At 36.3% G+C, this 15,539-nt stretch overlaps 1 protein-coding gene across 1 annotated transcript in view; it reads right to left on the bottom strand.

The window, feature by feature from the left end:
• Positions 1-15,539, bottom strand: part of Pkhd1l1 (PKHD1 like 1) — a 144,720-nt gene that overhangs the window by 11,020 nt on the left and 118,161 nt on the right. Inside the window, exons 68-73 of the mRNA XM_029548042.1 lie at positions 12,528-12,693; positions 9,308-9,540; positions 8,949-9,116; positions 5,767-5,924; positions 4,185-4,320; positions 963-1,304 (exon numbers count right to left, since the gene is read on the bottom strand). Of these exons, the coding sequence (XP_029403902.1) occupies positions 963-1,304; positions 4,185-4,320; positions 5,767-5,924; positions 8,949-9,116; positions 9,308-9,540; positions 12,528-12,693 (1,203 nt within the window). The remainder of the gene's footprint in view (positions 1-962; positions 1,305-4,184; positions 4,321-5,766; positions 5,925-8,948; positions 9,117-9,307; positions 9,541-12,527; positions 12,694-15,539) is intronic.

Below are 15,539 nucleotides of genomic sequence, written 5' to 3'. Positions count from 1 at the left end.
CTGGAACTCACTTTGTAGACCAGGCTGACCTCGAACTCAGAAATCTGCCTGCCTCTGCCTCCCAAGTGCTGGGATTAAAGGCATGTGCCACCACGCCTGGCATGACATGATAGCTTCTTATTCCTGAGGTCTCTCCTAAGCACTTATGCTGTCTCTCTCTCTCTTTTTTTTTTTTTAAGTGTGCCTGACACTGGGTGAGTGCAATGTGTACATCCTGGATACCCTGACAGTATGTGAAAGCTGTATTATTATGTGGGCATCTTTCTTTTTGCTTCACCATACCTTTCTGTGATTCATCCATTCTAGAACATCTTGGAGGGCTTTCCTTGAGACTTGAGACCCTGCCCTAGTCTGTGCTTTGAAAACATATCAGCTTGCTTTTCCTTATGCTCCTATGCTCCATGATCTCAGACCTGTATCTTATATTTATCAGGGTTTATCTGGTATTGCCACAAGAGGGTGAATAAGCTATCTCTGTACAATGGGCTTACTGCAATTTCTAGATTAGATTCACAGGTAAATGGAACCAAGTAAGCAAGTCACACTGAAGCCATAGCACTCACCATATAAGTCCAAGGAAGTATAGAGCTGAAGAAGAGAAATCAGCTATGACTCCAGGCAGACAACATCATAGAAGGCATTGCAGCAGCATAAGCCTAGGTTTTTTTCTCTGTTCTAAGCAACAGAGTTCCATTGACAGATTTCTCTTCTAATTGACTGTTTTCACCCTTTATCAATAAACTATGAAGTCACTTCCTATTAAGTCAAGTTTTTCTGCAACTCCTTCATAATTTCTCAACAACTTATTATTATAGAAGTAGGGGAGTAAAATGATTTGTGGTCCCTTAAGGTTCCAGATATAGGGGTAGTAGGATTTCCTGAGTGCTGGCTAACCAAGCCGTGGCAGGTTTTTTTATGATTTTACAATGACATTTCTTTATCACAAAATCTGATACCCATACCTGTGGTAGAATTGTTCAAGAACTGAATGGGAGCAGCCCCAATCTCAACTTCCATTATGTGTCCTGTGGATCGTTTCTTTCGCAGACTTGCTCCTATTATTCTGCTGACACGGATTTTGTCACTTGGTATTTTTAGGAACAAGGCAAGATTTCTAACCAGACCGTGTGAGCTAAAAAACTCATCTGCTGTCATAACTGGCAGTTGGAAAGATACAAAGATGACGGTAGCAGTGTGGACCTCCACGGGTGTAGTTCCTTTCAGCAAAAGGTACAGCATCTGATAGGTTCTATCAAAGTAGTTTTCACCAGAGACAGTGGAACCCACATTAGGAAGGAATTGTTCTACAAAAGAAAAAAGGCCAAAATAGCACATTTAAATATATTTCTATTAGCGTAATGGCCACACGGTGGTTAATATTTGTCTGAACTACAATAAGCTCAATTTTATAATTTTCATAACAAAGTATGCACATTAAAACAAAGGACTTACAAAACTAACTTGCAAAGTTATAGTCTTTTAAATAGTGCCACTAATAGCCATTTTATATAAGATTTATTTCTAAAAAAATTTAGCTCTAGTCACAATATAAATGAGAACTCAAATTAATTGTAAGTCTAGAAACTTATTCTCTACTCATAGAATACTATCTACACATTCTAAGTTTTAAAGGCATGGGTGAAGGAATTTGGCAATTCAGAAGTATAAATTTAATGGCCTTCTAATTTCTGCAGTGCTAGATGCAAATTCTTAAAAGAACACTTATAATTTAATATTTCTATTTTTACTAAGGACAGAAGGCATATAATAGAAATGAAAAATCCATTAAAACATCTCCGAAGAATTTTAACCCAATAAAATGGGATTATATGCTAGCTTGTAAAATCTCTGATTAACCAAACAAATTCTACTTGAAAATTGGATTTTGTGAAACTGAGGTCATTGTGTGTGTGTGTGTGTGTGTGTGTGTGTGTGTGTGAAATATCAACAGAATTAAAAAGTAACAAAGTTTTAAGTTTTAAGCCCCAAAGGCTGACCTGCATTGTAGTGGTAGAAAAATCATACAGCTCCTGAGTGTACTTCACTGTGTGAATCTAAAGAATGTGCTCTGTGTTGCAAAGTGGATATGAGTTCATACTCCTATTAATGATGTCTGTGCCATCTGTCTTAGTTAACTTTTTTTATATTATTAGAATAATGAAGTTCTTAGTGATCTAGATACTAGAGCATTTCAGGTAAGCTTCAAATATAGAGAGGCTTGTGTCACAAGGACATTGTGCATTGAATGTGCTAAAGCTTTAAATAATTCATGCTAAAACAATGCTAAATTTTAATTTTTGGCTGGAGAAATGATAGTATGTGAGCCCCTTTGGTTTGAGCCTCAAAAACAATCTGATAACACATATTCACAGTCTTGTTAATCTTTGAAAAGGCATCTGTGCTATTGTTTTCCAACCCGTTGTCTCTGTGTTAAATTCTGCTGATTGTAATAACTTTTATTTTCCTAACTTTGAATGATAGTGCTTCATACCACATATGTTGCTTTAAAAAAGATTTAACTCTGTATGAACACTGAGCCTGAGCTGTAAGTAGATGCTATCATTTGTATATAGAAGGTTAGGTTATAAAGAGGCAATGCAGTAGAACCATCAAGGGCACATGTTCAAGAACTAGGCAATATTTTCAAGTCCTTGCTTGTCTGTTTTGGCTTTGAGACTGCTATGAACGGAATTATACCCTCCCAAGTCTCCTGTGTTTGAAGCCTTAATTCTCTGTTTGAAGGTATTTGCAAATGGAGCTCTCTGGAGGAAAATTTGCTTACATAAGTGAGTGAAGACTTTATTATGGAATTAGAACCATTAAGGGAAAGAGGCCAAAGAGCTGGCTCTCACATAGAGAGAAAACACAGCAAGAAACCTCTACAGTTTAGGAAAACATTCTCTCATCTGAATCTGACTATTGACTAGGATTGTGAGAAAAAAAAAAAGACAGCATAGTGCCTTATATCTTAATCCCAATACTCAGGAGGCAGAGGCTGGCAGATCACTGATCTATAGAGCAAGTTTCAGCATATGCAGGGCTACACAGAGAAACCATGTTACAAAAACAAACAAACAAACAAACAAAACAAAACAAACCTGAAAAAAGAAAAAAAGGAAGAAAGGAACAAAAATTAAAGTAAATCAACAAATTGTGCTGTTTCGTAAGGGAAAGTAACTTGAGCTGTAAGTTCAGAGGATTTTTTTACAGGGGTCTGAGGAGACCAAAGCAGAAACCTTGACAAGTGGCATCCTCTCCCCCATCTTGGTTTACCCAGATGCTTGTTGCTGCTGATAAGTAAGCATTCATAAGCACAGCACCTAGAGCCCAGCATCAGATGTGTGAGAATGTCTGGAAATTTGGACTGTTTTTTAGCAGCAAAAACAAGACTTGTTTTACAAATGGCGAAGAATATTGACCACATACTCATACTTCAAGATCTAGCTTCTATTTTGCTGTTCATGTTTGTGCAATGACGGACCAAGCTCATGGAACACAGAGATAAATGATCTAAGTTCACTCATGGAACACAGTGTCAGCTGTCAACAATATTAGAATTTTGTTGAATAAAAAACTCTAACCCTAACCTTACCTCTAACCCAAACCCTAACTCCTAACCCTAACACAACCCATTTTGTTCAATAAATGGACAGGGATAATTCTTGGTTTATAAATACCACCATGTAGATAAATGTAACCTTTTCATTTATTATATTTAAATCAAGTCCATTATGTCTTATTTAATTAATAATGTTGATATTATGCTAGCTTTCTTGATCATATTTCTGATATCTAGAATTAATTCAGACATTGACCTCTATAGGATAGAAATAAACCAAGGGGAATATAAACATTACAAGCAAAATTTCTTTTGAGCACAAGAATAGTTAAATTCCATGCACATAGAAGGAAAACTTTGTTAATTAGTAAGAAACATGTCCATTCTAGAATCTCCTATCTTCATGCACAGGGAGGTAAAGAGTTCCACTAGCAGAGATCTTTCAAAGCATTTAATAAATGACCACTGCTTAGTTTCTGTTGAGTGGAGCTAAAAACATACATTCTTCTTTATTCATCAGTATCTAAGGAAATAATGTCATAATTCAAAGAATTTTGAATATTACAAAGAATGTTTGCAGGTAAGCAAGTATATAAATACCATGTATACTCTCCTGAAGAAATACCTGTGTTCAGATGCCTTTCAAGTTCACAGTGTTTCTTTTGGGCATTCCATGCTGTATTTTTGGGACAGACCAAGGAATTGTTCACATAGACATCCAGACGCTGAAGTGTGGAAAAAAAAATTCCAACTAGAACTGCCTGTTAAAACAAATATTTGCATGTTTTTATTAGAACAATTTAACAGAACATTTAGAATTTAGTTTCTAAAAAATGTGCTCCAATTATGTGCACATTTTATAAGATACTGAAACCAGTATTTGTGAACTTTAGGAAAATATTGGACAAAGATTAAAAATATGCTTGCATCTAACCATTAATATAGACATAATAAATTAACCACTAAGTGATAAATCCCAGGAGAAGAATGTAATGTAAGAAAAATTATCAGAGGAATCACACACTAAGCAGAAGAAGGGGTGCTTTTTAAAGATAATGACTTACAGAAAAGACTTTTGAATCAAAATTAAACTTGCAGTGTTGAAAACTATCTCACAAAATGTTGGTTGGAAGACCCGTGAAAGTCAGTTGAAATCTGGAAGATTCCCATAGGGCCTTTTAGGTCACTGTGAAGGCTCTGATTCACAGAAATGAGTGTAGAGATAATGAAAGGTAGAGAAAGGACCTGATCTGGTCTCTGCCAGAGGAGATTGCTAACATTCCCTCTCTGGCTGATGAGGGAAGATGAGTGGGGGGCCAGCGTAGACACAGGAAGAAGAGTTGGTGGGTGATTGCCTCCATCTAGGGCAACGATAACATTGTTTCAATGAAAGGCAGTAAGCGGTCCTCTGATGCTGGCTGTTTGAAAATTCGTTTGGATTTACAGTTGGATTGTATAAGGAATGCAACAGAGGGGTTTAAAAAAATGCCCAAGTAAAAGGATGAAAGTGTTATTACCCATGAAGAAAGGGAGTAAGGAAGGGAAGGAGGGAGGGAGGGAGGGAGGAAAAAAGGGAGGGAGCGAGGAAGGGAGGAAGTCTCTCATTGTTCCTCTGCTATCTGCTTGACCTGGTCAGAGGTCGTCCTGTACCTAACATTCTAGCACTTTGAAGTCTCATGCGTGTAGAAACCAAAGTCTGAATTATGGGACTACTCTTAAGCACTATGCTTGTTTCCATCGACAATCTGAATAAATTTAATGCTCCTAGATGAGTTCCACTTACGGCAAAGATTTGACATTATCAAAGATATTGAAAGTAATATGCTGAGAACACTGAAATCAATCTCAAAGGCATATTTTTGGCATGTATGTGCATAATAGCCACATGTAAGAATAAGAAAAGCAAATCTATAACTTTAAGTAATACACAATTTTAGTATCAAAATTCAGGCTTGCTAGCTAGTCATGCTATCATAGATATCACTGTCAACCCTCATGTATGGAGTACAGGAATCCGTATGCACTGGAAGTGTTCAGTACAGACACATTCTTTCACAGAGAAAACCTGTCCAGATTAATACACTAATGAATCTTTTAAAAGTGAGCTGGCGGGATGACAACATTAGAGAAGGCTGGAAAGAGTTAGTCGCTAGTGGTATGAAGCTAATTATGACAACCTTTAAGGCATTATTTCTATGTAGGTTCACCTTATTATGTTCAACATTAAGCAACATCAGCCGAAGATTCTGAGGACTGGTCCCGGTAAAGTAAACCTCATACGTTTTGTTCAGAGCCACTATGCCATGGAACAGAGACAGTCTTCTTTGGCATGTATAGCCTGCACACCAGCCATGGTCCTGTGGGCCTAAATCAATGCAAAATTAAAGTTCATGTTCCTATTTATAGAATGCTGGGGTTTTTTTCCCCACAAAATATGAAGACTCATATTTGAAGTAAATTGCAAGGGTTCAGATACCTTTTAAGTTTCAGAAGCTCAGCATTTAAACTTTTTATTTATATGCCAATTACCCAGACCTAAGATGGAAGACAGGGAATCAATTTGCTCCTATTATCCTTACTTTCGTACTTATTGGGGTTAAAGGGATAACAATACGTCAGCTAGGATTTGTGGTATAGATTCACTAGTGTAGTATTTTCAAGACTCACCAGTTTTCTGAGGTTGTTTGTAGGAAATCTGCTAGCATACATTTATTAAGATGGAGCTGACCAACAAAGAATGGACATTGGTATTCCTGAAGGTGACTCATCAATTGTTTTTGGCCATTGTTCATTTGTTTATTGGTCAACTTATAGCTTCCCCAACACATTTGACTTGGGGGAGCTGTGGAGATTGAACCTAAGGGCTCATGCATGCTACCTGTTTATTAACCCTTAACATAGGTTTTATTTTGAGGCAGAATTTTACTAAATTGTCCAGTTTAGTCTCACTCTGTAACCAGATACTCAGCAGCCTGCAGCATAAGGGTCAGCTAACAGGTTTGTTTGAATCAAGTCTTTATTTTCTTATAGTAATAGTAACAGTACATTTCTGTTAGTTGATAAGGCACTACTGGAGAGTTAATATAATTAACAAACTAAAACCATCTGAGCACATTCTGCCATCAAGCAGATGCTCTAAAAAGCTAAGACATAGCAGATGGTTTTCTAGTTGAGTCTAGACATTTTCAGAATGAGTACTGCATATCTATCATAGCAAATTTCAATATAAAAATGAGATCTGACTGACAAAAATCTCCTGATGTAGTTCCTCATTACGTTTGCTGAATTTTCTGGCTCACTTTGAAACTTATTAATATTTATAACTGTATTTCAATCAAATTTTAAATCAATATCAACTTCTAAATATCAAGGAGAATATACATCCCTTAGCACATAAAATATAAATCCCACTTTAAATACATCTTCTTTGTGGGCTTTAAAAACAAACATGCAGAAACATCTGTGTATAAAATAAAAAAATATTGTAAAGCCAAAAAGCCATGTATTTGAAAGAAATAAAATATAGCATTAAGATTTAAAAGGACATTTTAGTGATATTCAGTAATTTTATTGTGAGTAATTTTCCCAAAGCCTACATGATTTTCATAATACATTCATTATTTTTCCCTAGTACTATCTACTAAACACTTAAAAATTAATCAACACTGTTAAATTTAAACTCATTTATAAGAGAAATGATGTGTCACTGTAAGAAATAGAAAACTTATACTTCTTTTCAGAATATATAAATGTAAAAATTATTATACCTAAATCTCTCCATCCCCAAATAAGAGCAATGCGAAATCTTCTCTTCTACACCATCATTATTCACCAAGTTCTCTGTCATTTTCCCAAAAACCTCTGCATTGCAAATTAAATGGCAGTATTTGACACTGATTGCTGGCTTCTGAGACTAAGTGGAGAGTCAGAACATTGTGGGACTTTCAAATCTCTCTTACTTAGTACCCTTACTTAGTACCTTTGGGCTCTTTCACAGGTTTTTAATAAGTGGATTTACTAAGAGAACAGCCACTTAGTTGACTTCTATACTGTTTTTGACACCATGTTTCTTCACAGCCAAGGCATGGAAATCTGTGTGGTTCAAGTTCTGTGCTTTTTCAGTGCTAAGCTTGATGAGAGACTAACATCTGAGCCCCAGCACTGTGCAGGGACGTACAATGAATCCCTGCCCTGTGATTTTGATACCTTATAGAAATTAATCCTATTAATTGAAAAATTCTTGGTCTCCAAAGTCTATCTGCATCTCTATGGATACCATTTCTTCCCATTTAAACTTCAGATATCGAGGGCCAGAGTGGGAGAAGCCTAGACACAGAAGCTCCACAAGTTATTCTCAAAAGTCAAAATCATAAGCTGTATATTTATATAAACAACTGCTATTAGTTGCAAAGTATGTCCAAAGATCCATAGAATAACGATGAGAGGCCCTCAACACCCTTCTTACATATTACATATTACATATCATCAAGCTTTATTTTAGTTCATATAAGGCAAAGTATATTTTTGAAGATGTTTAGGCCAATCTTTTTCTTTAAAATATCTATGCATCCTTATCAAGAAAAGTGTGACAATCATTACAGGAACAACATTCCTTTTCCTTTTCCTTGTCTTTGTCTCTTCCTCTTCTTCTTTCAAATACTCAACATGAAGTAAATTGACATTCCTGGATGAAGAACTGCTGTGGGAAGCGGATGTGGCCGTGTGAGCCAAGAAGGCGTCCTGACTCACTGCCAAGCCCCTGCTTGATTACCAAAAACCTGATTATGCACACCTGAGTGATTACACGCTGCCCGCCTGACGTATAGCATCATACAGCATGATATTGAGTCACTGGCCTATCAACACCCACCCTGTCTGAGTGCATGGCTCCTGTATAGAACATGCTGAATGCTGATTGGATGATGAGCGATGAGAGCCGAGTGCAGAGGGTGGAAGGGGATAAATTGGGTGATCCCAGAATAGAAAGAGGGAGCTGAGGAGAAGCAGGGAAGCTGAGAAACTGAGGTGAATCTGAGAAGGAGCTGAGGAGAAGTTGAGAAGCAGGAGAGAGAAGTTGAACTGCTGTAGAGAGTTGGGGTGAGCTGTAGAGAGAATAAAGGAAGCTGCAGCGGGAAGCTGTGGAAGCTGCTCAAACTCTGCCTTGGTGTATGTGTTATCTTTGCCCCCACCTCCGCTGGCCAGAGGCTGGGGTTCCACGGCAAACTACTAAAGAGTCAAATCTCACCATTGCACATAGATAATTCTTAAATATGGAGGACAAAGATGTCTTTATATTTGCTAGATTCGAATGTAAGTAATTTTTTCACATAGTTCTATTTATTGAATAAATGATTTGACTAACTCAGGTCTATTTACATTGAGCACTTACCATTAATGAGATCAACATAACCATTGCTCATGATAGCCACTGGGGACAGTCTTCGTGTCTCTGTGTCAGAATCCAGGCTTTCCAGTACCATCATTGCATATTCCATTCCAGAACACTGATAGCTCTGCCACTCTGGGATGTATTTACAGGTTGCATCTCTAATAATTCCTAGGAATATGTATAGTAATATTTTAGAAATGATAGGATATCTCTGCAAAATTTCTTTCTATTGTCTTTATCTTGTGTATAAGATCAATTAATGGAACCTACAAGTCATTAGTTCATCACTCAATTCTTGAAAAAAAATGCATTTTGTTTCATAAACTTGAGGTTTAATAATCAAATAAGATCTAACATACCTTTATGAGGTGCTTTCTCAGCAACAGGAATTCTACTTCCATTCAAGAATGTGAGCATTGCCTTCGGAATTCTGTAGTCTCCGATTCCCAGTTGTCTGTTTCCATCCCACTCATACTCTGCTTGAGGGATCACTGACCCAGAATTCCCCAGAAAGGAACCATCCAGGTCTCTAAGAAAAGATTTTCTCTTGGCATCACAAACCATGTCCACACAGTCAGATGGGTTCACTTTACTGGGAAGAAAGGGCACAATGAATGGCTAAGGTCACCGATTAAGTCTTATTTCAGAAAGAATTTCTAGTAGAATAAAGTGGCCTATGCAATTACCATTGCAATGAAGAATGATTTCCTCATGGTGTTTATTTGCTTCATGATTATGGGTTTATTAACATTTCAATATGACAAGTTCTACATGTGGAATATGCACTTAGAACTCCATGCTGTTGATCCATATTTTATGTAATTATAGATTTGATTTTTGTATATTGTTCACAATATTCTAACATTTATTTCTCTATACAGCAGATGGATGTCTACTCTGTTGTAACAGGATGGAAATCTCTATGTTGGCCAGGTAGCCTGTTAATTTTCTTACAAATGATAAATTACTACTTACTATGAAACAACATGAATATTTAATAATAGTTGCTTATTTCACCTTCCTACTTTTTATCGTAGGCTCTTGGCTAGTTGAAGGCTAATATATATTCTTATAGATTCTTGTCTATGTACACACAGATAAACATGGACTGGTAACCATTCTTTAGGTAACTAACTATATTGTAATGATTCACACTGTTCAACCTAAAATGATATATTGGTTTCATTTTTAATTACTTGTAGTATTAATTGATTGTCCGTAGATATAATAAAGAAAGGCTGCTAAATATGCAATGTATAACACATTCAGATCTAGTGTGTATTTAGAATTGGTATGATATATACAATGAAGAAATATATTTCATTCCTGAGTTCTAGCAAGAATATAGTAGTGGAAAGCTTGGGTCTGTTATGTGAAACAGACCCAAAATATCTCTGATTTTTTTTTATGATGGGACAAATATCATTAATTGTCTATAATATACACATGGGAGAATTTCAATAAATATTTGAGTACATCATATGTTCTTTATATTCAAGTATGTGTAGTGTAAAGCAAATCTGTAAGAAAAGTAGTCAGGAACCCTCAAACTGTGTGCTCTATCATCACTCAGGTTCCCAAGAGCCTAAAAAGGTAGATTTTTTTTGTATATGTGTGTGTGTGTGTGTGTGTGTGTGTGTGTGTGTGTGTGTGTAAATTATGGAAGGATGTTGTGGATGGCTCTGTGCTGCTTGTATTTTATTGTTAATTCTGCTCTCCTGAGAGAGGCTGTCTGGAATAAGAAATGAGTCACATGCTCAGTTGACTTCTTGTGAACCAATTCCCTAGTGCATAAAGAACCCAATCACTGGGCATGTAGGCAGGGACTTCCAGGTTGGATGGAGGAAGAAAGGAAGCAGGAGAGAATTAGGTCCCTCTGGAAAGGGGACAGCATAAAGGTAAGATGTAACAGCTAGAGTTTCTCAGTATCGTGGCACATCTGCAAGGATTTGTCACAGGAGGAATCAGATTTTAATAGGTTTACAAGATTAGGTTTTAGTTGTTGCCCCAGAGATTGAGTTACCATTGTTTCTGAACTAAGTCTGTGTTGTTCTCCTTCACACAGCGGCTCATCTGGGTTCAAGAGAGAAAGGTATGGTGGCAAAGCGTGGGTCTGCCTGAGGTACACCACAAAGGCTGTAGGGGATTTGAAGCATGGGGCTGGCATGGTAATGATCTGCCAGTGGGAACCTAGTGAACTGGGTTGCTCTGGGTGGAGAGTCTCCTCAAGATAAGAGCAGGTGAGCCAGACCACTGGGGCAGAGAGAAGCAGGCACAAGCATGGGAATGGGGAATGAGCTGCTTCTCTTTTTAAAATACTTCCCACAACAGAAGGACACCTTCCTTCTGTTCTTCTGTGGGAGAGAAGGAATATAGAACATGCCTAATGTTTTCAGATAAGCTTCATTCTGATCTCATGAAAAGTCTTGGAAAATGGATTACATATCAGAGATGTTGGTACCTCAAGGTGATTCTCCAGAATCAGTCAATTATTTTCCCTTTATTGTAAGAGTGGTAACAAAAATTTGTAATATAGGGATTTCTATAATTACAATTGTGAAAGAGGGGGGCCAATGTCTGTTATTAACCAACACTTAGAGCTTTTGAAGGCTGAGTGTACTCTTTGACAAGGAAGAACTGGAGAATAACAACAATTTCTACTAGAAATAAAACTAAAAAAAAAAAAAAAGATAACTAAAATTACAATCCAATCTTCATGACCTAGACATTAAAATTATACATGAAATCTGAGACTTCAATCCCCACCAAATAAACAGATGCTAATTGTTTAATGGGAAGTGGCTCTTTTGAAGAAAATTACCAAAATAAATAATGCTAAATAAGTGAATGTTGGGCTATTATCCACATCAAGTCATATGAACTCAAGCTACTTACAGAACACTATTTCTCTGGGAAGACGCCTACAAAGTTATAGAGCAATGTTCTTTTATAAGCTGGCCACATACTTCTTACAGAAAAATTTTTTCTTGAATATTGTCTTATACCTAAATTCCTGTTCTATATGTTATAAAGCCCTATCAGGAATTGACAACTTGACTCTATAACCTCAAATCTATGGAATGGTTTTCTGGAAATGTCTTGATACTAACTGATCAGAAAAGGTTTCAGGTTCAAATTTCTATATAATTGCAGTCTTTGTAATTAGAATAACTGATGTATAGTTCCCAAGAACATTTTTGGAGTGACCATGATAGGATATTTGGAAAATAACAAGTAATAAAACTTAATGAAAATAAATAATATGGCAATATCTTACATCTTTATGATGATTGGTGAAGAAACATTCATATGGAAAGCAGATGAAACCTGCCTCCCAGAACTTTGCCTTTAGTAAAGATGTTACTTATGATGCATGAAAAATAATGTGAGAACACATACAGTAAAGGTCAGTTTTTAAAACAACTGAGGATGATAAAATTTAAAGTCCAAATATTCATGAATACTACTTCCCTCTAGATAGTAGCAGTTGTTTTAATGTAGTAATCCTTCCTCAGATGTTTAACATGGCACATAAAGCAGAAAGTTAATACAGAAAATAATGAGTTTTCATAATGATACCTTATATCAGGTCTATGTATGAACACTTTGGATTGTTCAGTAGTGTCAATGAGTTGGACATTCTTCACATGGATTGGATGCTGTAAGTCTTCATTTAAAGGATTAGTAATGAATATCACATTAGTTTCTCCTGAACAAACATCCTTAAATCCAACAAATGTTGAATCTAAAACATAAATAATAGAAAAATAATTATCCTTCTCTGAAGAAAGATTTAAGGCCAGAATTATTTTACCCAACACATCCTTGCTCACTGTCACGAATATGGAGTTCTATGTTGGTATGGCAAAAGCACCTTCCATTATTTATGGTAGAGTACTGGAACTCAGTATCTGGGTAATTCTCTCTCATATTTTCTTTCAATTTGGTCATGACACTTTGCTTAAATAATAGGACAGACAATATTAATTATGGCACAAAATTACATGTGGAGAATGCTTTCATATTAAGGCTAGCAATCTTGATGCTCCTTGGAATTCCATAACTTTCAATGGGTAAGAAAGCATAGAACACACGTGGTTCAATCATTCCCATCACCATAGATAGTGTCCAACAATAGTAAAGAGGCATCAAATTCTAAAGAATGAAGTAAGGCCATTTCTACCTAACCAGCATGCATACATCCTATAAACTAGTAGACAATGAAAAAGCCCAGGGGACAAGAGCTAAAGAGTGACTCGTTTTAACAAAGTCCCAATTGCAAATCCACTGATTGTGAAATAATAAATTGTTCAAAACTCTAAGTTTTTAGGATGATTTGTAATGTAGCAAGAATTAACTGATGCACTGTTTTCATTTTGGCCTCTTTGTTTATTATTATATACCCTTGGGTTACAAAAAAGACATTTTTAAAAATCATACTTAAAATATAATAATGCAAAGACCATTTCCAAAATCCTTAAGTAAATTTTTCTACTAGCCTTAAAAATATGTTTTGTCTTAAGAAATTCTTTGAAAGAATAATAACATAGATGTGTAGAAATAAAATACAGTGGTAGACACTGAGTGTGTCTTGCCTAGATCTTTATTAGGTCAGTAAGTTTAACTCAATTTCCTCCTTTAAGTGTGGACTGCAAACCATTCATAGCTGTATGGCTTTTAAAGACTTTTTTCACGAACATATATGGGCTCCCTTGCCATAAAAATTAGACACTCCTCATTATTGCTGATACAGGTGTAGCCAGACTCAACCAAAAAGAGACAAGAAAGACCCTTAGGAAAATATGGGGTGAACAAATTTATAGCCCTCCTCTATACAAATGATAAATGGGTTAAGAAAGAAATTAAGGAAACAACACCCTTCACAATAGCCACAAATAATATAAAATATCTTGGTATAACTTCAACCAAGAAAACAAAAGAACTGTGTGACAAGAACTTCAAAAGTCCCTGAAGAAAGAATTTGAAGAAGGCATCAGAAGATGAAAAGATCTCCCTTGCTCATGGATTAGTAGAGTCAACATAGAGCAAATGGCCATCTGAGCAAAAGCAATCTACAGATTCAGTGCAATCCCCATCCAAATTACAACACAATTCTTCACAGAAATGGAAAGAGCAATTCTCAACTTCATATGTAAAAACAAAACAAAACAATAAAACCTAGGATAGTCAAAAGAGCAAGAGAACTTTGGGAGGAGTCATAATCCCTGACCTCAAGCTGTACTACAGAGCAATAGTGATAAAACCCCACGGTGTTGGTATGGAAACAGAGAGGTAGATCAATGGAATAGAATCAAAGATCCAGAAATAAACCCATCCACCTATGGACACTTGATTTTTTGACAAAGAAGCCAAAAACCATACAATGGGAAAAAAGAATGCATCTTCAACAAATAGTGCTGGTCTAACTGACAGTCTGCAAATAGAACAATGAAAATTGAACCAATATTATCATCTAGCATAAAGCTCAAGTCTAAGTGGATCAAGGACCTCAACATAAAACTGGATACCCGGAATTTAATAGAAGAGATAATGGAGAATATCTTTGAAAACATTCATACAGGAAACAAGTTCCTGAACAGAACACAGTAGCGTAGGCTCTAAAATCAACAATTGATAATTGGGACCTCATGAAACCAAAAAGCCTCTGTTAGGCAAAGGACACTGTCAATAGGACAAAACAACAATCTACAGATTGGCAAAAGATCTTCACTAACCCTACATCCAAGAAAGGGCTAATATCCAAAATATATGAAGAACTCAAGGAGTTAGACTCCAAAGAATCCAAAAATACAATTAAAACATGGAGGACAGAGATAAAAGAATTCTCAACAGAGGAATCTCAAATGACCAAGAAGTACTTAGAGAAATGTTCAACATCCTAAGTCATCAAGGAAATCCAAATCAAATCGACCCTGAGACTCTACCTTAAACCAATGAGAATGGCTAAGATAAAAAACTCAGGTGACACATTTTGGTGAGGATGGGGAGAAAATAGAACACTCCTCCATAGCTGGTGGGATAAGAAACTTGTACAACTACTCTGGAAATAAGTCTGGTGGTTTCTCTGAAAACTGGAAATAGTTCTACCCTGAAGACCCAGCTGTACTGCTCCTGGGATCAAAAGGTGCTCTATCATACAACAAGGACAAGTATTTCACTTTGTTTATAGCAGCCTTATTTGTAATAGCCAGAAACTGGAAGCAACACAAATGTCCCTCAACCATAGAATGGATACAGAAAATATGGTTCATTTACACAATGCAATACTATTCAGCTTTTAAAATTAGGGACATCATGAATTTTGCAGGCAAATGTGTAGAACTAGAAAATATCCTGAGTGAGGTAAACCAGACCCAAAATGAAATGTATAGATGTATTCATAGATTAGTACATATTAGTCCAAAACTACAGAATACCTATGATATCCCTTGCAGACCCAAAGAAGTTAAACAAGAAGGAAGGCCCAAGTGAAGATGCTCAAATCCTACTTAAAAAGGAAAACAAATGGGAGACAGAGGTAGGTAGGTAGGTACTTAGTTCTGAGAGGGGGAAGGGGTATAGGGACAGGAT

This window comes from Mus pahari, chromosome 17 (assembly GCF_900095145.1).
Source record: "Mus pahari chromosome 17, PAHARI_EIJ_v1.1, whole genome shotgun sequence".
NCBI lineage: Eukaryota > Metazoa > Chordata > Mammalia > Rodentia > Muridae > Mus > Mus pahari.
Note: the sequence above shows the minus strand (reverse complement) of the source record. Positions and strands in the feature narration are given on the sequence as shown.